This window comes from Hippocampus zosterae, chromosome 10, assembly GCF_025434085.1.
Source record: "Hippocampus zosterae strain Florida chromosome 10, ASM2543408v3, whole genome shotgun sequence".
NCBI lineage: Eukaryota > Metazoa > Chordata > Actinopteri > Syngnathiformes > Syngnathidae > Hippocampus > Hippocampus zosterae.
The window spans coordinates 24,380,387-24,404,566 of NC_067460.1; the positions used below are offsets into that span (position 1 = coordinate 24,380,387).

Sequence of the window (24,180 nt, forward strand, 5' to 3'; positions counted from 1 at the left end):
TTGATTGAGAAGCATTTTGCGCTCGTGTTATTAAAAGTCATTTCTCGCCTCTCAGATTTTCTTCGGTGCCGAAGAGCTTTGGTTATTTTTCATTCCGGTAACCCCCCCATGGAATATTTCTCAAGGACGGCGCTTTTGAGTTTTGAGGTAGGGGCACCTTGGAAAACGGAGCGGCGTGATGAGCGCCACGGAACGAGAGCGGTGGGGCGCACGCTCCACAGAGCGCGCTTCCATAGCAAGCCCACAAGGCAGCGCAAAGGTGGCTTGGGCTACCGGGGGTGGGTTCACTCACGAGAGGGGGGCTGCGCTTTCCTTTGCTCCGGCTGCTCCTTGGATTCCCGAAGGGCGCTTCGCAACGTTTGTCGGCAGCGACGGCGGGGAGAAAAGTGAGAAAGGATCCCGGCCCCCCGTCAGAAACAGGTTTTTATTGGAAAGCTGTCCGTTGGCGTACGGGTCACAAAGGAAAGTCAGTGCGCGGGCCAAGCCGGGGCGAAAAACAAACTTTGCTCCGGCATCACACGCAAGGCGATGACGGTGAAGACTTTGAGCGAGTGCCGCGACATTGTCCAGCATGCCGAGGCCAGGATGGGCGTGGCGGCGTTTTGCCGCACCGGCGGGGCGCCAACCGGAGCGAGCCGCGCGGCGCTTACCGCGAGCCCCCCTCCACCGCCCCCCCACAGTACGAGCGCTGGCGCGTGCGCGGTACCTGCGTCAGGATCTGAAGACGTGGACGGCTCGGATGACGAATTGGCGGCAGATGGGACACTCGCTCATCCGCTTGCCGCACTTGGTGCACGTGATCATGTGGCCGCACTCCAGCAGCACGCAGTCGATGGCGGCGTCCATGCAGATGCGACACAGGTTGCCATCGGAGGAGCCCGGCGGAGCGCCGTCCTCTTCTGGAGGGAGACGGGGTGGGGGGGGGGCTCAACCAGCCGCCAAGAGCAAGCATCCCTCCCCCTGGTAGAAAAGGGCGGCGAGGCGCGGCGCAGCTCACCGCGGCCGGCCTTGCGGTCCCGGTAGAGGCGAGCCACTCTCTCCATCAGCTCCCACTTCTCGCAGCAGCCTTTGAAGTTGACAAAGTTCCTGGCCAGAATTTCCTTCAGCTGCCGCACGCTCAGCGCCTCCACGTCGTCCTCGCTGGCCAAGTCCGACAGCGAGGCCCTGCGGCCCGCCGCTTCCCCGACGTCCTCCTCGGGGTCCCGACCCTGAAGGAGAGAGGGCGCGTCAAAGGCCGAGCGAGCCTTTGGTCGGTGGGAGAACGGCGCCGTCGCCTTTCGCTTCGAAAGGGATGCAAATTCGTCACCCGTCTTTTCCATTCGTTGGCCAACGAATGGACGAGGGCATTTTTTTCCCCCCGCCCAATATCGAAAGCGGCATCTGCCTCAAAACCGATCGGGCCCGCTTGACCAAAGCGATCGACCGATGAAGGCGGAATAGCAAGCGTTGCGTAATGCCCTACCGGGTCCCGGTCTTGGTCCTGCTCCGAGGCATCGTCATCCGGGGGGGCGTCCTCGGGAGTGGCGGCCGGCGGGGTCGGCTCAGGGAGGTCGGCGGCGGGGGTCCGATCGGAGGCGTCGCCGTCGGGGGTCCGATCGGAGGCGTCGCCGTCGGGGGCTTCGGCCGGAGAGGGCTGCTGACTCAGGATCAGTTCCACCAGCTCCTCCTGCACACGAGCGCCCCCCGTTGGCCAGCGGTGGGACACAAGCAAGTACAAACGCCACGTTTTCTTCGGACCGCTTTTTTGACGGAGCCGGCGCGTGCGCGATCCCGGTGGGCGTAACGCGCTACGGATAACAGACGGACGGTATCGTTTCGAGTCGTCCTATCGCCACGACGATCCGCGCGACCACTTAAGTCGGCCTCGGCGCATTTTTGGGAGGATTTGCGATGACGTGCGAGACGGGGGCGCCGACGCCAAATGCCGAGAAGGTGCAAAAACCCGCGGCCACCTCCCGGTCTTCTGAGTCATTGGCGGCTCGCCGACCTATGACCTGTGCGCATTTGGGGGATCCGAATCCCTTTGAGCTTCATTGGTAGGGGTGGAAAGCGCGCCAGAAATTCCCCTTGACTGACTGCCGTCAGATCGGGTGAGACCTGTTTTTCGAGCGACGGCCGTTTCCTCGTTCCTCGTTTTGGGACAAATCCGCCCGACTCTTTGCGAGCGGCCAAAAGTGCCGGCGAGGTAAGCCAGTGGCGAGTTGCGTCATCCAAGTCAAGCCTCTCCTTTGTCGAAAGAGGAAGCCGCGCCTTCGTTCCATCTCGGGCGGATAACCGGAACGCGCTTGACTTTGGAGTCGGGCGATCGTCCGTCGAGCGTCTCTCGCGGGTCCGGGATGCCGCCGCTCGCCTTTTGACCGCGACGCGCGTGCGCTAACTCCTACTCTGGCATCCCTTGGCTTGAAATGTCAATCAAGCAAAGGACTCTTCATTTTTACATTTGGGAGCGCGGGGGAGGGAGCACAGAGACAAGATTGCTCGGACGTGCCGTTGACGCGTGCGTGTTCCTTTTCCCGCAAAACAATCAAAATAATGTGCGGAAAGCTCCCGTCTTACGCACAACCTCAACACGTACACCCCCCCTTTGCAAATACGGTGGGTGTGGCTTCTTTTCCGGGGCAGCGCACAGTTTTGGAATGCGTTTTGTGAAGGCGAGCGCGTACCTTCTCTCGACAGAGGTGCGTGGCCACGTGGTGCAGGTGCAGGTAGTCTCGCAGCTCTTTGACTTTGAGTTTCATCAGCTCGGCGCGTTGCAACAGGTTGCCGTGGAAACGCCGGCAGGTGTGACACAGGCGGGGGCTGGGCTCCGTCTGAGCCGAGCAGCAGCCGCAGTAGTTCTCTTTGCAGTCGGCGCACACGTGCTGGGAGGGGGGGGGGGGGGGGGGGGATCATCATTCGCACGTACCTCGCTATGGCGCGCTCCTTCGCGACTCCTCATTTGCCACGATGGAGCCGGGCATTTTCGGTCAACGTTTTAGGAAGTCTCAAGGTGCGCAAATTGAAGCGGACTCGGCATTGTGTCATTTCTCGTCGCTGCGGTTACCTTGGTGGTGGGCGTGTCCAGGCGGCGCCCGCAAGCTTTACAGGCGTGTTGTTGGTGCTCGGGGGGCGGAGTCGGACGGCCGCCGAAGGCCGAGTTGGCGTAGGACCGAGGATGCGGCTCGGCCCCTTCCGCCGCATTATCCGCCGAGTCCAAGCACAGCCAATGACAACAAGACGCCCACATTTCTGGCAACGCACAACAACGTCACGACACCCACATTTGCGGCCACAAACAAAAACAACAACTGCGTCGCGCCTTTTTGGCAAATAGCTGAGGCACGTCATCAGTGGTGTAGGGGGTAATTTTTTAAAGTGGGTGTACGCGATTCTGGAACGTTCTATATATACATACAGAACATCAATCATAGGCTACAACACCAGTTGAACTAACGTTACATTTAATGTTTTACTACTCGAAAATAATCACAGGCCATAACTCGCATAAGGACAATGAGCAACAAACATTTCAATAACCGGCGCACAGCGTGATTGAAATGGAATGTGGCGTCGGGAGAAGTGAGTGGACCGCGTAGCACGCCCACTACACCCCTGGACGTCTTGGGTCAGCACCCGGTCAGTCGCGGGGAGAAATGTCACCCTCTCGTTTGTCCTACGATCAACTTTTGTTGTTGTTTTCAAGCCACTTTCGGTACGGAGGGGCCAAGCAAAGTTGAGCAAGAGTCAGCTGGCCTTTTGGGAAGGTGCCAAATGAAGTTCCTCCCAAACTTTGCTTGCGCCCCTCGTTTGCGTTCAAGTTAGGTTAAATGCAAACTTTGACGGCCGGACGTTTTATTTTTTTTAGGGGGGGGTCAACTTTCACTTCCGCCAGTATTACTTGACGTCAACAACACCCCACTTTCAAACTTTCAACTTGCGACGTCAAGGCCATTTGAAGAGGACAACTTTCCGTGTCACTTTCGACACTTTGCTCGCACTTTCGACGAGTTTGTCCATCGAGTGTGTGCTAAGCTAACCGAGCTAGCGGCGGGTTCGTCACAAGACGAGAGGGTCCGAAAAAAAGTTTCCCAAGTTCAACGACAACACTCGCCAGGCAACCAAACCAACAAGAAGGAACAGAAAGAACCAAAGAAAGAAGCCAAACTGTTCTCACCTGTCGCCGCTTTGATGGCGGCTAGCGTCGGCTAGCAGCTCGCGAGCCAAACAGGAACAAGGTGGCCGGCGACGTCATCAGGTGGCCGAAGTGCGTCATCGGGTCGCGTGCAGGTGATACGGCCGCGAAACACAGATCGCGCCCGCGACGTCATATCAAGGCGCAACCGCTTTTCATACAAGTGCACTCGGTTATCGCCCTAGAAATGGAGTTCTTCTACAGAGTCTTCCAAAACACACATTTACATTCAAGAATATAGAATACATGGATGGAGAGTTTCTAGTTTGCTCTCGAGAGGTTTCAAGGAATTTTCTTGTAAAGAAAAATGAACACGGAACACAACAAAATCAAACATGAGCGAGCGCGATAAGGTTGATTTGTCGATGGAGACAAATAAAAGTACGAGAGATTTGAAGAAGATATTTCAAAGGGTGTCCACATTGACGAGGCAGGCGACGCCCATTGCCAACTGATTTCGAAAGCTTCACATGCCAGGTGGCTCGTGGATGGCGTTCTCTCATTGGGCTAAAGGGGGGTTTGAGCAGCACGTGTGCGTGTATGTGGGCCGAGAAAAATCACTTCTATGGAGATACTTGACAAAGTCAAATAAAAGGCCGGAGGGGCTTCAGCGCGGCCACACGGATTTCATGCCGGGAACACGCTTCCAACGGCAATTGCTTTGGAGACATTTCATTAGCAACCGAATCACGTCAACATGGTCCAAGCGTACTCGTAAGCGTTTGGAATTTGGAGATCGCCCGCAAAAGCGCAAAAGGATCGATCGGTCCGGCCCGCCCCGGCCCACTTGAAACCCGCTCGGAGAAACGCGACCGAAGTCCAAAGCCCTCGGCGCGCGCCTTCTCTCCCAGCCTGCCGCGAGAAGAAATGACGCGATGCCGAAGCCCGCTCACACGGTTTGAGGATTCCGTTTATTGCCGTGGTCGTGACCGAGAAAAAAGAAAAGAAAGAAAAAAAAACATTTAAAACAGCCGTTTTATTCCATTTGTACAATAAGAAAGTGTCTGCGACATCCAGAACACACGAGACGAGAACCAGAACAATGACACGCCCCGACCCGGTCCACAAGAGCGCAGAGATACGGGAACCGGTCCGGAGCCGAGTCGGGACCGGGCCGAGAAGCCGGACCGAAGCGGGGGGAGCGGGTGTGGACCAGGAGCAGAAAGCGACAACTTGCGGGAGGAGGGGAGGGAGTAAAACGAGATGGTGGAACGTGCGGCTTGCTCGCCTGCTCGGGGAGGCAATTTGGACTTTGCTCTTTCTTCTGGTGGTCCACACCGACACAACAAAACCTTTTTTCCGCTTTTCTTTTCTGCCCTTTCGCCGTCCGCTCGCTCGGCTGCCGCAAACGAGTCACTGCTGCAATGGAAGACACGAGCAGATCAACAACCACGACAAGCGCAGCAACACGCACAGCAAACATCCGCCGGCCCGTCTCTCCCTCTCGCAAGGGGCCGCTCGTCCCTTGCGAGCGGCAAACTGGCTCGTGGCGAGCGACTCTCGCCGGGGCCCTTCCGAGGGAGGGGGGGGGATTCCGAGCTTAGGAAAAGAAAAATGGGCGTGGCCGGCGCTGACATCACTGTAAAACGGATTGGAAGGGGCGGAGGGAGAAAGTCAAACATGCATCTCCAAATGTGTGCGAATGCTGAAAACGTTTCTTCCAAAAAGTTGACCAAAGCTGAAGCCTAAAAGAGCCTTTTCCACCTTTGGAGGTCAACTTTTCTCCCAAATGGCTCCAAGGGCCAAGGTGACGGCACCGAGCCAAAATGGCCGTCACAGAAAACGGGACGTGGCGGCGGACTCAAATCGGCGCAAAAAGCATCGACGGCTTCGAAGCGAGCAGGACTCGGATGTCCTGGTGGTCAAAGCGCGCATACGCGGCTGGCCGTCGCGTTTGACCACGACACTCGAGTCTGGTGATGGAATTTCTCCCGCAGCCGAGGATGGAAAGTCTGCGAACGCGCAAGGCAAGGCGGCGCGTGACCCTCGCCCCCGTCCCGCCTCCTTCAAGGTCATCGAGTGCAATATTGCGTCCGAACGGTGCCCTCATTGGGCAACCGTTGCGAGGATTTGGGCTTCAGCATTGGCGCGCAATTTGGAGAGCGAGCGCTTCGTGGGGTTATTGCCATTCACACTGTGGCTAAAAACGACAAAGACGAGGAAGAGGAGGATGAAGAGGGCGGCGTCCGCTTGCCGTCTGTCAGTACGCGAAAGCTAACGGCGCCGCGAGCGTCTCGGAGCTGGAGTTGGCTGCCGGTCAAGCCCGCCCCGCCCCCTCCCGCCCCCCTTCAGTCTTGAGCTTTTTCCCGGGAAATCACCTCCTCTCGCGGCTTGGCGCCCCCAAAGATGGCGGAGTTGGGGTTGGCCACCTGGTTGAGGGGCTCCGACACCGTCCGAGGCTTCAACTGCAGACGCGGCCTCTGGGCTCGCTCCTCTGAGATGGGACACACACACACACAATCTCGGTCAAGCGATAAATCAGCAAAGCGAACAAATCAAATGAACCAAGCGGTGCCATTGATGACATCAACACATCAACAAGCCTCCGCACGGTAAACATTGGCTGCTATCGTCCAGTAAGCCAATAGCAGGACGACAAGCTCTGATGACTTCAATCAATCAATCAATCAATCAACAAAACGGATGACAACTCTGCGGTCCGGTCGGCAAACGTGCAAAACTTGCTCTTGTCCCATCATTCAATTGAGGGCCAATCAAGCTTGGAACGGAGGGCCGGCGAGGCCGCCGCGGATCCCCACGTACCGTCAGATGGTTCCCTGAAGTCCGACATGCCTCCGCGAGGCGGCCCGTCCCTGTAGCGACCCATCCCGCCGCCGCTGGCGCCGGCCGCGCCTCGCCTGTCGCCTCCGCGGCCGCCTCCCCGACTCCGCCCTCCCGAGTAGTCGTCGTCTCTGAAACCTAAAGAGCAGAAGCCGAGGACGCCACTCAGCACGGCGGCCAGGCCACAGCGGGGAGAGGGGGGGGGCATCTATCTCCCTCCCTCCCTCCGCATGCACTGGCGCCTGGACTTTTTTTTCCCAAATATGAAGAGAAAAAGTTGAACTGTCAATGTTCAACTCCACTCGTGCGGTTGCTGGTACGCCGCTCGACACTTATGGCCCAAACGAGTCCGCAGATGGATTAGTTTCACTTCGCGCTTTTTGTGCACGTTTCTCCGACCAGAAAAGTCCTCTCGGTTGTCTGTCAACGTTGACAAACGGGACGGGACGATGCAATTCAGGGCTTTTTGTTGAGTGTGTTGGGGGGCAACAAAAAACCTCAACGCTTTCACTTCATCCGCGGCGCCATTTTTGTTCGATTCCTCGGCCGAGTTTTTCATCTGCCGGATCTCGGTGGCACCGCGACGCGAATACGCAGACGGGCGAATGTGCAACCGCGAGCGGGAGTCGCCAGTCACGTGACTTGGACCTGCCATCTGATTGGTCGCACCTCCACCGGGCTGATCCGCAAAGTCATCGCGTCCTCCTCGGGGGCCGCCTCCTCGATGTCCTCCTTGGCCTGCGGACGACACGCCCGTTAACGCCGTCGCGGACCGGTCCGCCAATCGGACGCGGCATCGGCATTGCCGTGACCGGCGAACGCGAGATGAACATGAGGAACGCGAGCGCGCGCGCGGGCCTACCTCGAGCGTCGTCTTTGGGAAAGCCAAAGCCGCTGCCCCTTTGCGCTTGTCTTCGCCCCTCCGCGATGTCCACCCGAAGTGACCCGGTGCCATAATCCTGCGGGGGCGGAAGGTGGCAAAGACGGTGAGCGCGTGGCAAAAGCCCCCAAAAACGTCGGGCGGCGGACTCACGGCGCCGTTGTACGCCAAGGCCTCCTTCAGCGAGTCCAGATCGTCAAACTCCACGTAACAGAAACCTGATGGAGGAACGGCGCACAAACACAAAAGGTCAACGGGCTTTGGCGCAACGTCGACACGATGGCGTCTTCCTCCGCGTGGTCATGGCGGCCCGGGACGCACCCCGCGACTTTGGCCGCGGGGTCCGACCCGACCCTTCGCTGCTAATTTTGCAATCCGAGTCAGGGTCGTGACCGATTTTGTCCACCGGAGGGCGCACTGACAAGCACTTGGAACGCCAGCGCGAATTGGCCGCTGTGGAGAATTTGCCGTCTGATTTTGTTTTGTGGCGCTCGTAAAAGCCAAAGGATGAGCCGAGAGCAGCGGCAACCTATTTCTGGGAAACTCAATGGCCCCCCTCTCCCCCAACTCAGAATATTTGACGTTATTCCTTTTCACGCGTCGTTGGAACGGTCTCTGCTTTGCTACGCCAGATTTGCGCAGCACCGCGTATGCTCGCAAAGTGCTCTCGACATCGAGTTGAGGGAAGCTGAGCAGCAAACGCGTTGGAAGCTGGCTTCGGCGGCGCCCGTTCTCCGTCTCCGCCGCCGGCCGCCGTCCGGATGGCTTTCGGCCACTCCGTTGGCACGGAGGGCAAATCCGTGACAAGATCATCCGGACAGACGCGCGGCTCCGTTTCCAAGGACTTTCCCATCCCGTTCCCTCCAAGCGGCAGATGGCCTAACCCCCCCCTTTGAGCTGCAAGTTGCACGCGCGGAGATGAAAAGCAGGCGGCGAGCGTTTCTGCGGCCTGCGCGCTCACCTTTGAACTTGTCGGTCTCTTTGTCGCGCACGAGTCGTACGCTGCGTATGCTGAGGTCCTTGAAGATCCTGTCCAGGTCTCCCTGGACCGTGTTTGGCGGCAGGTTGCCCACGTAGGCGGTGTAGGGCGGCTCCGAGGGAAGCTCCTTCATGCGCCGACCTCCGGGGGGGCCGCCGCCTCCGCTGCGGGGGCTAAGGAGGGCGGGGGATCGCGCCGTCACAACTCGGACACGTGGTAAACGCTCGCCCGCCGGGAACGAAAACCCGACGGAAGCTGGCAAAACCCGCCCAGTTTGCCAACGCGGTCAATGTTGGCTTTTCATCGGGGTACGTTCAAGGCCAAAGGCGCCCGCAAAAGCCATCTTCACACTGCACCTGAAGACCGTTTTTTGCCCCGCATGTCCGCCCCCCCCCAACCGACCGAGCGCGAAGAGAACAACGCTTGTGGCTTCTATGACGCGACGTCATCTTTAGGAGACGCGGCCATGAAAAGAAGACCTTTTCCTTTTGAATTGTACTTTTACTTTGGCCGCCGGATATTGCGGACGTGCCGGCTTAATGGATTCCGGTCCAAATTGACGGGTTCCGGCGACCTTTTACCGCACTTTCGACATCCCGGAAGAGACGGTGTGACCGGCGGGACCTGCGTTGACCGCCGTCGGGTGCGGCAGCCTCCGAAGGCAACATCAAGAAAACTGGGCCAGCCGAGACGGTCGCCGCTCAAACTCTGCTGCCGCGCCACCGGATCCGTTACGCGCAAAGCGGGTTATCTGGAACGACAACGAGCGTGAAACCGCTCTACTCGGTCGGGACTGTTGCGTTTCTCTCTTTCATCGCGGAAAACCGTCTCCACGCGGACTTATGGTAACCCGCGGCACAAAGTCAAGTTTCATCAGCAGATGATAACGTTCAGTAACGCGCAGACGACAGCGAGTGACTTTTTTTGCACGCTCGTGACCCTAGTGGAGGATAAGCGGCTCCAAAACGGAGGCATAGCAAAGGCTGAGACGCCGCAGCGTCACTCCTGCCGTAATAGCAATTCATACTTGTTGCAATCCTGAAGCGCAGCTATGATGAGTGATAGTTGATTTGATTTTGGCCCTTGAACATGTCCGTGAGCTCTAAAATGTTTGCGGTGCCGCATTTAGTTTATAAAGGTGTGCTTGCGCATTGCTAATATGAAATATCAATGCAGTTCTGCTGTTATGTTCCTGACAGAATGTTATAAAATAGGAAAATCAAGTTGGCGTGAGAGCTACCGAAATAATGACACAAAGTATGTGGGGGGCTGGAAGGCGTAGAACAGGGGTGTCCACTTTTTTCGGCTTATTCTAGTTGTAACTTTTCATATGTAGAAAGGTGTAAAGGTGTGTGGGGGGTTCCCCACACCCTTCTTTCTCACACTGTCCGCCACCATTATAATTTTTTGAATGAATATTATATTACTTCAAGAGTTCATTTTCTGGCCTCGGGGGCTGTATCAAATGTAAATTTTAGTACATGCCGCCGCCCAGTGAAGAATGGATGGCGGGCCGCGAATGGTCCCCGGACTGTAGTTTGGCCACCGCCGTAGAATGAATTCTTAGAAGCGGGACGAATTCAAGTCTAAAGCGTAGGCAGCCCCGTTCACAAAGTTGCAATCGTGATGTCGCAGCGTCGGAGAAGCACGAGAAGACACCAGCACCTCCGCAAACGTGTTCCCAGCACAACACTAGACACCGAGAGCGAAAACGACTCGAATCGCGGGGAGGAACGCGTGGATGGACCTCGGCGACGTGCGTGCGAACTGCCGTGCAGCGAGGCACGGAGGCGGGCTGGAAGACTGCGCGGAGGCCACGCGGGCCGCCGCCGCCGCCGATTCCTCGCAAACGTCGGCCACTGGACGCTGCCCAGCTCGTTTGGTGCAACGTCAAGTGGCTTGCCCGTTAGCATGTCGGCTCGTTAGCACGTTAGCTCGCGCGCTGTCTCCTCGCCTCCTGGCCGGCCTCGCGAGACCCCGAGCGGGGCTGCCCACAAGACTCGGGACGGAAGCGGCGCCGCGGCGAGTTGGTGTGAGGACGGCAGCGCAGGCGGGGAGACTCGGACACACTCACCCTCTGTTGCCGCCGAAGCTGCTATAGGCCCGGTCCCGATCATCGAAGTCGTAGTCCGCCATTACTGCTCCCGTGTGTGTGTCGGTGTGTGCGCGCGTGTGTGTGTGTGTGTGTGCGTGTTCTGTGGGGGGCGGGGCCACAAGGGGGGCCTTGACGTCACGCCAGGAAAACCTGAAGGTGTCCGCGGCGCGCCTGACCCCGAAAGCAGTATTCTCTTGTGTTGTGTTGTGTTGTGTTGTGTTGTGTTGTGTTGTGTTGTGTTGGTTGGTTTTCAGTCAGCAGGCTGGCCAACACAACACAATTCCCTGTTGTCTCCCACACCGGTTTTGGGTCTCGTTCTCTCTTCTCGTTCAACTCGAGAGGCGTTCAAAGACAGCCTCCGAAAAACTGAAATTCATGATCACTTCACTGACACTAAGAAAAGCGAAAATAATGCACAAAAACAAAAACTCAAGTGAGGAAATCACAAAATAAATTCTATGGGGGTGTTTGCGAACACACAACAAAGGAATGAATAACAAACAATTCTGAGACAGTCCAGTCTCTTACATACACACAGCATGTGTTTCCTTCATTGTAAGTTTTATAGAAGGCTTTTATTTTTTTGCGGCTCCAGACATATTTGTTTTTTGTCCTATATGGCTCTTTCAACATTTTGGGTTGCTGACCCCTGGACTAAACGGACTCTTTTTGCATTTGATGAGACACTTGTCACGTAGCAAGGTGGTGGTGGGCCCCAAAAAGCAGGCGGGAGGGAGGAGCGGGGTGTATTTGAAGAATTGTATTTAAAACAAAGAAAACTAAATCCAAAACACACAAAGTCCAAAGTATCAAACAAAAACCAGGACTAAATCTAAAACATAACAATGAACTAAACATGACAGAAAACAAGAGCAAACAGCAACAGCAACCAACAAAGGATGACACTAGCAATAGCAACAATGACCTGACACTGAGTCTTCGGTCAGGAGTCCTTTAATACAACTAGTTACCAAATGACCAACAGGTGTGCAGCTGCCGGGGGAGCCCTACAGTGCCCCCTGTTGGTCCCTAAACCAAATCATGACAACACTTGTGCTTGAGCTTCACTGATGATCTTTCACATTCTTGGTGGCAGGGACGTAACTGTTGTGATCAAGCGCTTTCTCTCTCTCTTTCTCTCTCTCCGTTCCATTTGCTTGCAATGTTTTCAAACTTTAGGTTATTCCCGGTCTATGCAGCAGGAGGCGCTATTCACTTGCACACTTCCCCAAACAAGGTGGGGCCACTGGAGGGCCAATCAAAAATTAGAACCGTAGCTTCAGCCCACCTTCCCCTCCCTCCCAAATACACTCAAACACACACACACGCACACACACACACGCATGCACACACAAACACGGATAGATGTGAATAGGAGGGCAGAGGTGCGAACATCTACCAGCTGCTGACTGAAACATCTGAGGACACCAACACACAAGGATCCAGGACTCGGGTGAAGGTGAAGACAGCGAGACCTGAGGACTGGCTCACAGGTAAGTTTTGCAGTAAAGCTGACGTAGTTGCTGATGATGTCGTGCGATCAAGTGGCTCGTGACAAACAGGAACATTTGTTGGCTCAGTTCAACCACTTTTGTGACGTCCGGAAGACGTTAAAAGCGAGACGCCCTTGAACGTATAGCATTTGAATGGAAAGCGAACTGAAGCAAACGACGGTGGCCCTCGGAAGTCCTCGCTTGTTGACCTGGACCGCGAGAAACTCGATGCGAAGCCGACAGTCTCCGAGTCGGCTTTTCAAATGGACGCCGATCTGAAATTGGATAGCAACGGGTCGCAGTCAGGTCTGATTTCTTTGACCGTAGGGAGTTGGTGGCCCGTACATGGACCAGAACACTTTGGGAAGGATCCGCGTGATCCGAGTCAGAGATCGTTTCATCGGGTTTGAAACCTCGAACCGGTCTCATCCCACCATAGCTCTCTGAGCTGCTCCATCCCTATCACGGGTACATTGGGAGTAGCTAAGGCCGGTCCAGTAGTTACATCTCCATATGACCTCTGAAGGGATGACGAGCTCCAAATCAGTGATGTGCAGTCGGTTCTCCCTGCTGTGTCGGTCTGTTTTGTTTGGTGTTTTTTGACGCTTGGTCTTAAATGCAACGCTAAGGTCGGCCAGTCTTATTTGGTTCTTTTAAACATGTAAGGTGACCTTGAGTGACACGACAGGCACGGCAACTCAAAGGTATTGTGACCTGGTGTTAATTGCCAACTGGCGCTGCTCAATATCACCCCGCTACCAGAGACGTTTCTTGAAGATTGGCCGCACCACTTGCACAATTGTCATTGCATCAGCATCAGCGCACCGCCGGTCGTCTGGCGGCACAAAAGCCACCGGAATGGAACGTACATTTTCCAGGAGGACCGAGAGTCGTTCAGCAATGGAGTGTTGTGCCAGAGCGCTCGACCGATCCAGATGATCGTGATTCCGAGATCAAGACCGGTCTCGCTGCGGCAAACAAAATGAAGACGGGTAAACATTCAAATGCAAATGGGAAGCTGAACTGGTGACTTATACCATTTCAGGACGATGAAGATGCGAGGGGATCGGGAGGTGAACACTCTGATCACCATGGAAACCAAACCAGATGGGAGCTACGGCAGCATCGCCACGGTAACTGATCACATCCTTCGTGGCCTCTCTCGTCATGCGGTCTTGAGCAGTTCGTTTAACGATTGCTTGCGCTTGGGGCGGGGTGGGGGGCTGTGGGGGGACAACAACAAAGCCACGTTTCCGCTGCTCGTTAGAAACAATGGCCTCGGCTAGAGCAGGAAGTCAGTCGCCCGTGCGGTCACAAGAATGAATGTTGACGCCGAACAAGACGGAGGGAAAGCAAAAAAAAGTCCTAACGTCCCTGTGTACGCTTCCCAGAATGCCGCCGTGCCGCCGCGGGACAAGAACACGTTTAGCGACGGATCCACTCGTGTCGGTGAGTCAAAGACACGTTAGCGTCAATATTAGCTGAACAAACAGGCGTGACTTCCTCCGTGTTTGACGAGACACAAAGTCTGCGGCAGCCAGGAGAAGCCATGCAATACAGAATGCGCGCTCGCCGGGAAAAGGCTGCAAACGCGCATGCGCTCCACAAATTGCACTTGACGCGACGCTCCGCTCGTTCAAGCCGAGTTGGCAAAGGGATGGCCCGTCCCGGTAGTTATTAGTTGGAGCTTATCAGGCTCCCGACAGGCCGGTCCGGCCAACTCCAGCGATCAAAGTGGGCCGAGTGCAGCCCCCGAACTCAAACGTCTTTGACGCGTCGACGTGAGAAGCCTCAGCTGACGTTGGAGTGAAACAGCACCAGGCTTGTTGTTCAGCCTTGTTGTTCTTGTGATTCCCCCAGCATGTTTCGGACGTGTTTAACGTTTAGCCTCGTTTGCCGTTTGAGTTGAGCGAGGGAGGGAGGTCAGGTGACATGGAAATTCCTCCCTGGACGAAAACGGGAGGGTGCTCATTTGACGGATTGACTCGTCGTCCAAACCGCAACGGCGGATGCTGTGTAATCCCTGGGCAGATTTTGTTCTGGCGTGGGAGGAGCCTCATAACCCCAACGCGGAGGCGGGCAAGGCCATGAACCCCGGTCACAGCAAGTGGAGAGAAACTTTCCTGAGCAAACTGAGATTCTCGGGACTCCTGATGGAGATGGTGAGCCCCAAGGCCCGCCTGAAAGGAGGGCATTTGATTTGTCGTTTTGTCGCCCGCTTGTCCGGTGTCCAGACGGACGTGGTGCAGACCAAGACCAGGATCCGCTTCGTCCTCCTGAGCGCCCCCTGGAGTGTCCTGTGCTACTATGCCGAGGAAATCAGCTTGCGCGTCCCACTGCAGGTGAGGGCGGACGCTGCGACGGGTCGGGGGACGGACGCGTGCTTCCTGGGCGTCTTCTGACACGTTCCGCTCCCGCAGGTGGTCAACACTTTGTACGTCAACTGGTCGGCTAGCGCGCTCCAGTACTTGTCGCTGCCCAACCCGCTGGCGCAGGACGTCCCGAATCCACCGCCGGATTTCTACACTTGCCAGTTCCGGACCAACAAGCTTGAACGGTGTTTGTCGTTTGTTTTTTCTTCTTTCTACCTACATTCTTGCTGCTGGAGGCTGTACATTTCCCCAGTGTGGGACAAATAAAGGATATCTTATCTTATCTTATCTTATCGAGAGGTTCAAATTCCTCACCGCGCACCTCTGGGGTCACATCGAGGGTCGGAGCGGGACTTAGAAGAGGAAGCGGAACAGGAATCTGATCAAGAGAATCAGCATGAGTCAGAACTGAAGTCACATCAGAAGTCTGGACAGCTGTCAGAACCGGAGTCGCAATCGTTGAGGACTCACATGTTGAATTGACTTGTTCAAACGTAAGCTGACGAGTGTGCGTTTGTGTTTCAGGTTTCTGGGCAGTGAGGACAGAGACACCTTCTTCAAGACAACTCAAAGACATCAAGTCGTGAGTGCTTGCCTTTTTGTGCCCGTGAAAAACATCCTGATTGGGTGACTGACCCATTGACTTCAGGATGTTTCAGTCAGCAGGCGGATGGGGCTCCACCTACTCCGCAAACATACTCCCGCTCACACTTACACGTGGCTGTAGAGGAGATCTTTTCATAATGTTTGGGGGGGGAAAAAAATGGCGGTGCTGGGGCTTGGTCGACAGGAGTTCCGGCTAACAGTTTGGCCTGACGCTTCGGCCTCGGTCGCAGATGTCGCAGGGACAGCGGTCCTCACCGCCGGCGGCAGGCGCAGAACAGAGACGCTCGGTTGTTTCTGGGTCTGATCAGCTGCTTTTTTCTTTTCTTTAGATGCGCACGCGCTGGCATGCGTGGACACGTGGCACTGGTTCAGCGTGTGGCTGCCAGTGTGTTCATGTTGTGTGTTCGAGAGTTTATGTTTTCTGGGCCCAAACATTCACACGAGGGCCGGGCGGGTTCTCTTCTGGCCGTGACTCTCACAAACGTTAGCAGTAGCCTAGCTCTGTGTTAAAGAGTGTGTGTGTGCGTTTCCTCTAGCTGTATGAAATCCTGGCTCGAACTCCTTACGGCTCAGTGTCCAAAGGCGAGGTGGGAATCGACCGTCTGCTGAGCGAGCAGGTCTTCACATCGGCGTACCCGCTCCACGAGGTCCGCTCTCGCCAGAACAATTCGAAATCCCACGAACGGCGTCCCCGTAACAGGCGTCTTTCCTCTAGGGTGACTTCAAGCTGCCCAAAGCGCCACTACCCGTTGAGTCTCTGGCACTCAGGCAAATCCTGTATGGGTACTGGGCTCAGTGGTCCTGTTGGGCTCGCTACCAACCTCTGGACCACATCAGGGAGTACTTTGGAGAGAAGATCGCTCTTTACTTTGCCTGGCTCGGTAATTCCGAAAACGTGTCCATCAGACACTAATGATAAGCGAGGATACCGTGTGTTTTCATGCTTATCGGCCGTGCGTCTCCACGGCTATTGAGCAGATGTTTCCATGGTAACTGGCCCGATGTTTCCACGGTAATGGTCTTTAGGGTTCTACACGGGATGGTTGGTGCCAGCCTCGCTTGTTGGGACTGTGGTCTTCCTGACCGGTATTTGGCTGATGAGCACGGACGTTCCAGCGTGCGTAGACACAGCGACGCCTTTGACAACACCGTTCTCGCCGCACACACAATCCCCTCACTTGAGTGTGCGTGCGTGCGTGCTTGTAGAAAGGAGTTGTGTAACAGCGGCGGCAGCTTCGTCATGTGTCCGATCTGCAACATCTGCTCCTACTGGAACTACTCCAGCATCTGCATCACCTTCAAGGTTCCGGCTGTCTGATCACCCGTCCGCCTGTCCATCTGTCCATCTGACCTTCTGACCGTCCACCTGACTCAGTTTGCGTCTGCGTGACGGTCTGCCTGCAGGCGGGTATTCTTTTTGACAACGGCGGAACGGTCTTTCTCAGCGTCTTCATGTCCTTGTGGGCCGTCACCTTTTTGGAGTACTGGAAGAGAACGTGTTCATCTCTGTCCCACCGCTGGGACTGCACGGATTTCCAGGACATAGAGGTACCCGCAGCACACCCGGACCACCACCGCGTGTCACACTTTCCATTCGCTTTCCCATCAGCACGAAAGGCAACTGGCCTTATGTGGACCGTCACGTGAGCGACCCAGAAAAGAGTTCACGTGTGCGCAGCCATAACAAGTGGGCGATGCCAGACTGCTCTGATCCCCAACTTTCTTCATCGCTGGCATCTTCAGACGAAAGTTGAATCCATTTATTTGAATTTTGGAATCTATACACACACACGCAGTTTAATCCGGGGCCAGCGGCAGTCAAAGATCACCATGGTTTTGATCCGCCCCTTCTCCGGTGCTGAAACATCACCGCCTGTGGCTGAACGGGCCAGTGCGCTAGGGGGCGCTCTCTCTCTCTCTGGTCATACCTGTGAATTATCAGTCTGGACAATATTGCAGCGCTCTTTTCCGCGGGTCTGCTTGTCTTCTGCTGCGTTGATTGTTCCCCCCCACCCCCGCTGACATGTGTTGTGTAGCTGCGGGATCCTTCCAGAGGTCGCCTTCCTGTCCCTCTTGCAGAACTTGATTGTTGAGTACTTTGTCCTTTCACCATGCGCCCAGGATGCAGTGGCTCCACTTCAAGCGGAAAGGATTTAGTGTCTTCTCTGGCTTGGCAAAGGCGGGCCGTGACTCGCTCCCGCGTAGCAGCGTGGGGAATGACGCAAGCGTTGTAGACGGCCATCTTTGGCGTATGCGGTGGGATCCGAGATACGTCAACGCAAACCAATCCCAAAGATTCGAAAGGGTCAACTTTGGTAGCTCATCCGGTGTAAAAGCAAAGACAGTGCAGACGTTTGCATATTTCTGCAGGTCCTTTGTCCCAGTCCGCCGCCATAAGACTGCGCCGGTCACCCGAAGCGGAAGGAAGGGCCGCGTCCCGTTTTTGCGCAGAGGCGGAATCGGCCAGATCGTAACCCCCTTTGTCCGTCACCCTCCGCGATCTTTGGCAGGAGCGGCCACGACCCGAGTTCACGGCCATGGCGCCCATGACGATGAGGAACCCGTTGACGGGTGCGGAGGAACCGTACTTCCCCGAGAAGAAGCGCTTTAACCGAGTGCTGACCGGCTGCATGATCATCGTCGTCATGGTGAGACTTTGGGGCTCTTTGGAAAGCAAAAGGGGGCACGGACGCTCAACTTGGCTGCTTGCAGGTGGTGGTGGTCCTGATGTTCCTCATCGCCATCATCCTGTATCGTTCCATCCTGAGTATCGTCATCTCCAAGTCCAACCTCAGCTTCTTCATTTTCGACGTGAGGGTCGATGCGCTAAACGAGTGCAAAGTGACCGAGGTGTTGCCAGAACCCTTTAACAACCGCCCGACCAATCCGTCTTTTGCCATCATGATGCTCTTATACTTTTGAACCGTCGAGAGACAGCTCGACCACGCGATACAAACTCCATTGTTGTTGCTGTAACCGCCCAAAGGAACTTTTTGGCGTGGGGTTTTTAAAGGGTTCGAATGTAGAGGATTTGCCAGAGAGGGTCTCGGTCCTTGTCGAGGGCTTCGTTGACTCGCCGTCTGCTTCCAGGCCGCCAGGATTGCCAGTCTGACGGGATCCGTGTTGAACCTGCTGGTCATCCTGATCTTGTCTCGCGTTTACATCTCCCTGGCGCACATCCTCACCAGATGGGGTCAGTCCTTTGCACCTGGCCCGCGGGCACGATGCGCCCGACTCCACTCTCGTCGCTCGTTGAAGACGTTTCACCTTGCATCCGAAAGGCTCGTTCAAAACAAAGCCAAAAAAACAGCAGGAACAACAACAACGCCCAGGCTGGCCACAGAAAGAAATCGGCTACTCTGTCATCAAATCATCCACGCGTCAGTCAGTTGACTCAGCAAACAACCCGCAAAGCCATCAATTCGGGTAAACGACAACAAGAACAACGAGCACGTGGCTCAAGCAACAAGCCGTTTGGATTCGACGGGAAACGTCTTCAACAAAACGCCGCAGTCCAAACCAGATCACATATGTGTGCGTGTGTGTCTTTGCCCGTGCTTGCGTGTGGCTCAGAAATGCATCGTACTCAGACCAAATACGAAGACATGTTCATCCTCAAAGTGTTCGTGTTCCAGTTTGTCAACTTCTACTCGTCTCCGGTGTACATCGCCTTCTTCAAAGGCAGGTAAGCAAAAAAATAAATCACGTCTTTCAATTGTTTTTCCGAGCGCCCGGGCCTTCTTTCTAGCTCATTTTTTCGAGTGAGCTAGAGTCCGCTCGTCGACGCTTGGCCGGCGGCGTTGGCCTTTTGCGGTTTTGAGGAGCTGCCAATAGCGCAGGGAAGTCGGACGCGTTCTCCGCATGGGCCAGGCGGCCATTTGCCGGCGGCGAAGCCGCCTCGGCGTGGCGCCCTGACTCGGGTTCCGTGGCTTGTGCGTAGATTCGTCGGCTACCCGGGGAAGTACGTCACGCTGTTTGGAGTGCGCAATGAAGACGTGAGCGCCGCCCGCCGTCGCTCGGCTTTTCTACGGCTCAAACTAACCGTTGGACTTGCGGCTTGTGACAACAGTGCGGCGCGGGTGGCTGCCTCATCGAGTTGGCCCAGGAGCTGCTCGTCATCATGGTGGGAAAACAGCTCATCAACAACATCCAGGAGTTCATCTGGCCGTAAGCTCATGCGCCCGGCGAACGCGGTACAACATCCACTTCCGAGCACTCCGCCGAAGCCGACTCTTCTCATTTGGCTCCCTTAGCTCACTCGCGCGCTGTCGCCCTGAACCCAAATGACACCTCCGTGCCAAGCGTGTCCACGAACGATAACAAGCCGTTGTTTGTCCGTCCGTATCTAACATCGACTGGCGACAAAGCAGTTGCTTTCGACCGGTCCGGGGTCTATCTCGCCCAAAGTCAGCCGGGACAGGGCCTGGCACACGCCTGCATCCAAACGAAGAGAGCTTCCTCCAAACACACAGAAGGGCTTTCGAAGGGCTGTTGTCCGCCGCAGCGTTTCCTGCCTTACCGCTTTGTTACGGGCTCGGCAGGAAGTTGAGGGCGTGGTGGCAGAAGAGGAAGAGAAGCGGCAAGGCCAAGGAGCCGGAGGAGCAGGAAGATACCGAGCGGGGCGTTTGCCCCTGGGAGGTGGACTACCAGCTCCTGCTCTGCGAGGGGCTCTTCAGCGAGTACCTGGAGATGGGTGAGTGGACACGCCCTCCGGTCCGGCAGCGGCGGGTCACGTGAGTTGACTCCGCCAGATCGAACAGGCCAGTCGGGTCTCGCTCGGCTCAATCAAAAGACTCCACTTGACTTTAAGGTGAACCGGATGAGATCATCATCCATTCGAGACTGTCGGACAGCCAAGGACTCTATACAGGTCAGACCAAAAACCAAAACAAAAAACGTGATAAGTGACGGTGGCCAACGTCCCGCCTGGGTAAACAGGCGGCGTTTTGGAGCCATGTTGATTGAGTCCAGGGTCAGGGCGTCACGCATCTCGGGGGGACGGCAATTGCAGAGATTTGGTTTTGACAGCTCGCGGATTTCCGTCCGCAAAGGTGCGTGGCCTCGTGCGGCGCCTCAGGGGATTTCTCTCGTCTTGCCTTTGAGCTCAAGTCGATGATGCGACTTTCTGAATCGACGCGCCTTGCCTGTTTACATCTGTACAACGAGCTGTCAAAGCGCCGCCGCGCTAAGAAGCGGAGCGCAGAGACCGCCCCGTGAGGCGAGTATCACAAAGATGATTTCAATTGAACGGCAACAAGTGGAAGCTAAACTGGGACGGCTCACGAGGAAAGCCCCAAAGAAAGGTAAGCAAGATGAACTTGAGCGTTTAGCTCAAGCAAGGAGTGAGCTTCCTGTCGGTGGCGCGTTCTATCAGCAAGAGAGCAAATTCAGATAGAATTCGGAGAACCGTTTGGAACCTTACGAACGTGTCAGATACGGCGTGCCGAGCGGCTAAAGTGCGAAGACGTATGCTGACCGAGGAGGATGGTGTGACTTGACGCGTAGGGCAATGAATTACTTGACTGGACCTGCCTGACATGCAGTGGGTACTCTCCTTGTATCTTAAAACTTGAGGACTAAGACTCCCCTCGCCCTTATAAAAAAAATCCCCCGTCTCACCCCTCGGGTGGTGTCCGTCCCTCATTTAGCTCGGGTCCTCTACCAGAGGCCAGGAAGCTTGAGGGTTCAGCGCAGTATCCTCGCTGTTCCCAGCACTGCACATTTCTGGACTGAGATGTCCGATGTTGTTCCCGGGATCTGTTGCAACCACTCATCTAGTATGGGGGTCACTGCCCCGAGTGCTCCGACCACCACAGGCACGACTGTCACCTTTACCATCCAGGCTCTCTCCGGCTCCTCTCTGAGCCCTTGGTATTTCTCGAGTTTCTCGTGTTCCTCATTTCTGATGTTTCCGTCACTTGGGACCGCTACATCCACTACAACGGCTTTCCTCCGCCCTTTATCTATGATCACGATATCCGGTTGGTTCGCCATTACCATCTTGTCAGTCTGGATCTGGAAGTCGCACAGGATCTTCGCTCGGTCATTCTTCGGAGGCGTTTCCCATTTTGACCTCGGGGTTTCCGGTCCATAGTCCGCACAGATGTTTCGGTAGACTATGCCAGCCACCTGGTTGTGGCGTTCCACGTAGGCTTTCCCTGCCAGCATCTTACACCCTGCAGTTATGTGTTGGATCGTCTCAGGTGCCTCTTTGCACAAGCTACACCTTGGGTCTTGTCTGGTGTGGTATATCTGGGCCTCAATCGCTCCGGTGCTCAGGGCTCATCGGGTGTTCCCACTTGTGCTTCTCAGTCATTCAGTTTGGTTTCATCACCATCTTTGTGGCGGCGTGCCCTTTGGCTCCTCTCTTCGCTTTGATCAACAACTGGGTGGAAATCCGTTTGGACGCTCAGAAGTTTGTCACCGAATATCGGCGGCCGGTGGTGGAGCGGGCGCAGGACATCGGCATCTGGTTGGATATCCTGCAGTTCATCGTGTACACGGCCGTCATCGTCAACGTACGAGCAGGGGATCCTTCCCGGACGCGGGCGCTCCGCGTTTGCCCGCCGGTTAACTCTGGACTTTTGGTCTCCAGGCCTTGCTGATCGCCTTCACGTCGTCCTTCCTGCCTCGCCTGTACTACCGCTACACCCGCGAATCAGACCTCAGCGGTTTCATCAACTTCACCCTGGCCACGTCGCCGCGCAACTCCAAGTTCACCTGCAGGTGAGGGTCAGTCACGGACGAGAAGCGAGAACGCCGGGGCGTCCCTCGCCCGAGGCGGAAGCGGGCGCCGTCGCCCCCGCACACAGATTAACCGATGAGTTCTCAACCGGACTTGGAAAGAACCATCGCCGCGTCCAAAATGCACGCCGGTGATCATCACGGTCGCGGTTTCCGAGTTGAACCAAAAGCACGAGCGACGTAAAAGTAGAAGGAAGTGTCTATCTCGCGTCTTTGTGCCAGCATTTTCGCCCAATGTTGGGATCTTTGGGCCGTTTGAAATAAGCAAACAAATACAAGCGGTATTTGTGTACCTTTGGAGTTGGGCATCGCTGGACTGGAAAGGATTCCGGGTCCTCTTCGGGCTCATCCGTGCATTTCCCATTCAAACGATTCTCGATGCCGGTGCTTGCGGGCGGCATGCCGGCGCGCTGTCGACCGGCGTCGTCCGGGCCACGGCCATCCGTTTCTTTGGCTCCTAGTGACGTCGCGTGTAGATGTCGAGCCACCGTTGCCAGCCGACCCGGGTTAGCGGCGGTTGCGGCGTCAACCTGCAGAGGAAAATGAGCACGTCTGCTTTTTCGGGGAGTGCGGATACGCGCTGGAGCGCACGCTGGCTCGGTATGAAAAAGAAACAATGGTGACAGACAAAGAAACATGCGCCTTTGAGTCCGCCCGCTGTCCTCGTTGCGCCCGGCTCAATGTCGGCATCGGTATTCTTGGACTGACCCGATTTGCACTTGGGCGCGGCGCTCGGCCGATGTTCGGAGCCGGAGGGAGCGCCTCGAGTTCCAAGACTGGCTGCTTCGGTCACCCGGACATCACCTCGACACATTGGCTGCTCCGGAGGTCGGCGAGTCGCGCAAAATCCCCCTTTGGCAAGTGATGCGCTGACCCGGCCGCTCGTTCGTTTGTCAAGCTGGACTTTTGGCCGCCGCCGCGTGCCGACGGTTCCTCTGCGGCGGTCGTTTGTCATCGGCTGTGGGCCGTGGCAATTTGACATCTAACGGTGCTAAAAGGCATCGAAGCGTTTGTACCGTTGAATGCTGACCGGTTGTTTTGCAGCTCAGCGATGCACCAGACTTCATTCTGCTCCGTTGACACCTCCGCGAACGGTGTTGAAATCTCATGCCGGAGTACTTGAGCCGTCTCGGTTTCCAGACAAGACGTCTTTCTCACGTGAAGCTCATCTTCAGGTACCGCGGCTTCAGGGACCAGAACGGCGAGTATTCGCCCGAGTATTTTCACCTGCTGGCCATACGACTCGGCTTCGTCATCATCTTTGAGGTCAGTTTCTCTTCTCGCCTCGCGCTCGGTGCGTCCGTCGTCTCGGCACCCGTCGTGACACGTTAGCGAGCGCGGGGCGGTGGGTCCTAGCCTCGGGGCTGTGCGCTCCTTCCCCAGCACGTGGTTTTCGTCATCGGCCGCCTCATCGACATGATGGTTCCCGACATCCCCGTGGAGGTGGAGCTCAAGATGAAGAGGGAGCACTACATGGCCAAGGAGGCTCTGGCCGAGAACCAGGTAGGGGGCGGGCGGGCAAAGGACGGGAGCTCGGCCTTTCAAAGCGGGACGCAAGCTTGTGGGCTTTGTTTGCCCCGAGCAGGCTCTGGGGAGGACGATGATTCCCGCGCAGACGACGGACTGGTTGGGCGAACCTCGGCAGCGCAAATCTCGCCGGTCGCCGCTGCCGTCGCCGCCGGACACCGTGCTGAAGATCTCCAAAGAAGCGGATGAGCCGCCGGGGATCTGCTGAGGACCTTTGGCGGGACATTTGGGACCTTGCGCAGTCATAGGCACGGAGAGGGCGGCGAGAGGATTGTTCCGCCGCCGCCGTTCCTCCGCCAGACGCGACCGAGACGGAGCGCCGCTGCGGAGAGCGTCTCGTCTCCAAGGATCTCGGCCGCCGACGCACGCGACGCCGCCGGCTTTTCCGCGCAAGCGTAAGCTCGGGAAGGCTGAAAATGTGGAGGCAAATGTACCGTGCTCGTATTAACAAGGATACGCTTAGAATGATTACGGTCCATCAAATTCTTCCGTGCCTTCCCGTCCCGCGACATTTTCTCGGGGATCGGCCCCG

General features: G+C 56.2%; 3 protein-coding genes across 5 annotated transcripts; 1 reads left to right on the forward strand and 2 right to left on the reverse strand.

The window, feature by feature from the left end:
• Positions 1-406: 406 nt before the first annotated feature.
• Positions 407-4,464, reverse strand: rffl (ring finger and FYVE-like domain containing E3 ubiquitin protein ligase). Its single transcript, XM_052078720.1, has 6 exons — positions 4,154-4,464; positions 3,044-3,228; positions 2,664-2,861; positions 1,463-1,666; positions 998-1,208; positions 407-899 (listed from the first exon to the last, which is right to left on the reverse strand). Exons 2-6 carry the CDS (start codon positions 3,224-3,226, stop codon positions 712-714), a joined length of 984 nt encoding a protein of 327 aa, XP_051934680.1. The 5' UTR covers positions 3,227-3,228; positions 4,154-4,464; the 3' UTR covers positions 407-711.
• A 664-nt stretch (positions 4,465-5,128) lies between these two features.
• Positions 5,129-11,047, reverse strand: eif4h (eukaryotic translation initiation factor 4h). 3 transcript variants are annotated; one of them, XM_052078723.1, is made up of 8 exons: positions 10,886-11,047; positions 8,794-8,984; positions 7,986-8,050; positions 7,815-7,911; positions 7,601-7,690; positions 6,935-7,090; positions 6,490-6,605; positions 5,129-5,530 (listed from the first exon to the last, which is right to left on the reverse strand). In XM_052078723.1, exons 1-8 carry the CDS (start codon positions 10,945-10,947, stop codon positions 5,525-5,527), a joined length of 783 nt encoding a protein of 260 aa, XP_051934683.1. In that variant the 5' UTR covers positions 10,948-11,047; the 3' UTR covers positions 5,129-5,524. The 3 variants fall into 3 exon arrangements, with proteins under 3 accessions (XP_051934683.1, XP_051934681.1, XP_051934682.1); XM_052078721.1 differs by lacking the exon at positions 5,129-5,530 and having other exon boundaries at positions 5,560-6,605; XM_052078722.1 differs by lacking the exon at positions 5,129-5,530 and having other exon boundaries at positions 6,445-6,605; positions 7,622-7,690.
• A 1,290-nt stretch (positions 11,048-12,337) lies between these two features.
• On the forward strand, positions 12,338-24,083 carry ano7 (anoctamin 7). The gene is made up of 24 exons (XM_052077360.1): positions 12,338-12,399; positions 13,445-13,532; positions 13,791-13,848; positions 14,431-14,561; positions 14,634-14,741; positions 14,820-14,956; positions 15,297-15,354; positions 15,914-16,024; positions 16,093-16,258; positions 16,404-16,494; positions 16,584-16,680; positions 16,782-16,925; positions 17,888-18,025; positions 18,090-18,188; positions 18,468-18,570; positions 18,951-19,062; positions 19,318-19,372; positions 19,447-19,544; positions 19,919-20,070; positions 21,690-21,895; positions 21,973-22,103; positions 23,297-23,387; positions 23,505-23,624; positions 23,707-24,083. The coding sequence occupies exons 2-24, from the start codon at positions 13,449-13,451 to the stop codon at positions 23,854-23,856; spliced, it is 2,640 nt and encodes an 879-aa protein (XP_051933320.1). The 5' UTR covers positions 12,338-12,399; positions 13,445-13,448; the 3' UTR covers positions 23,857-24,083.
• Positions 24,084-24,180: the final 97 nt, after the last annotated feature.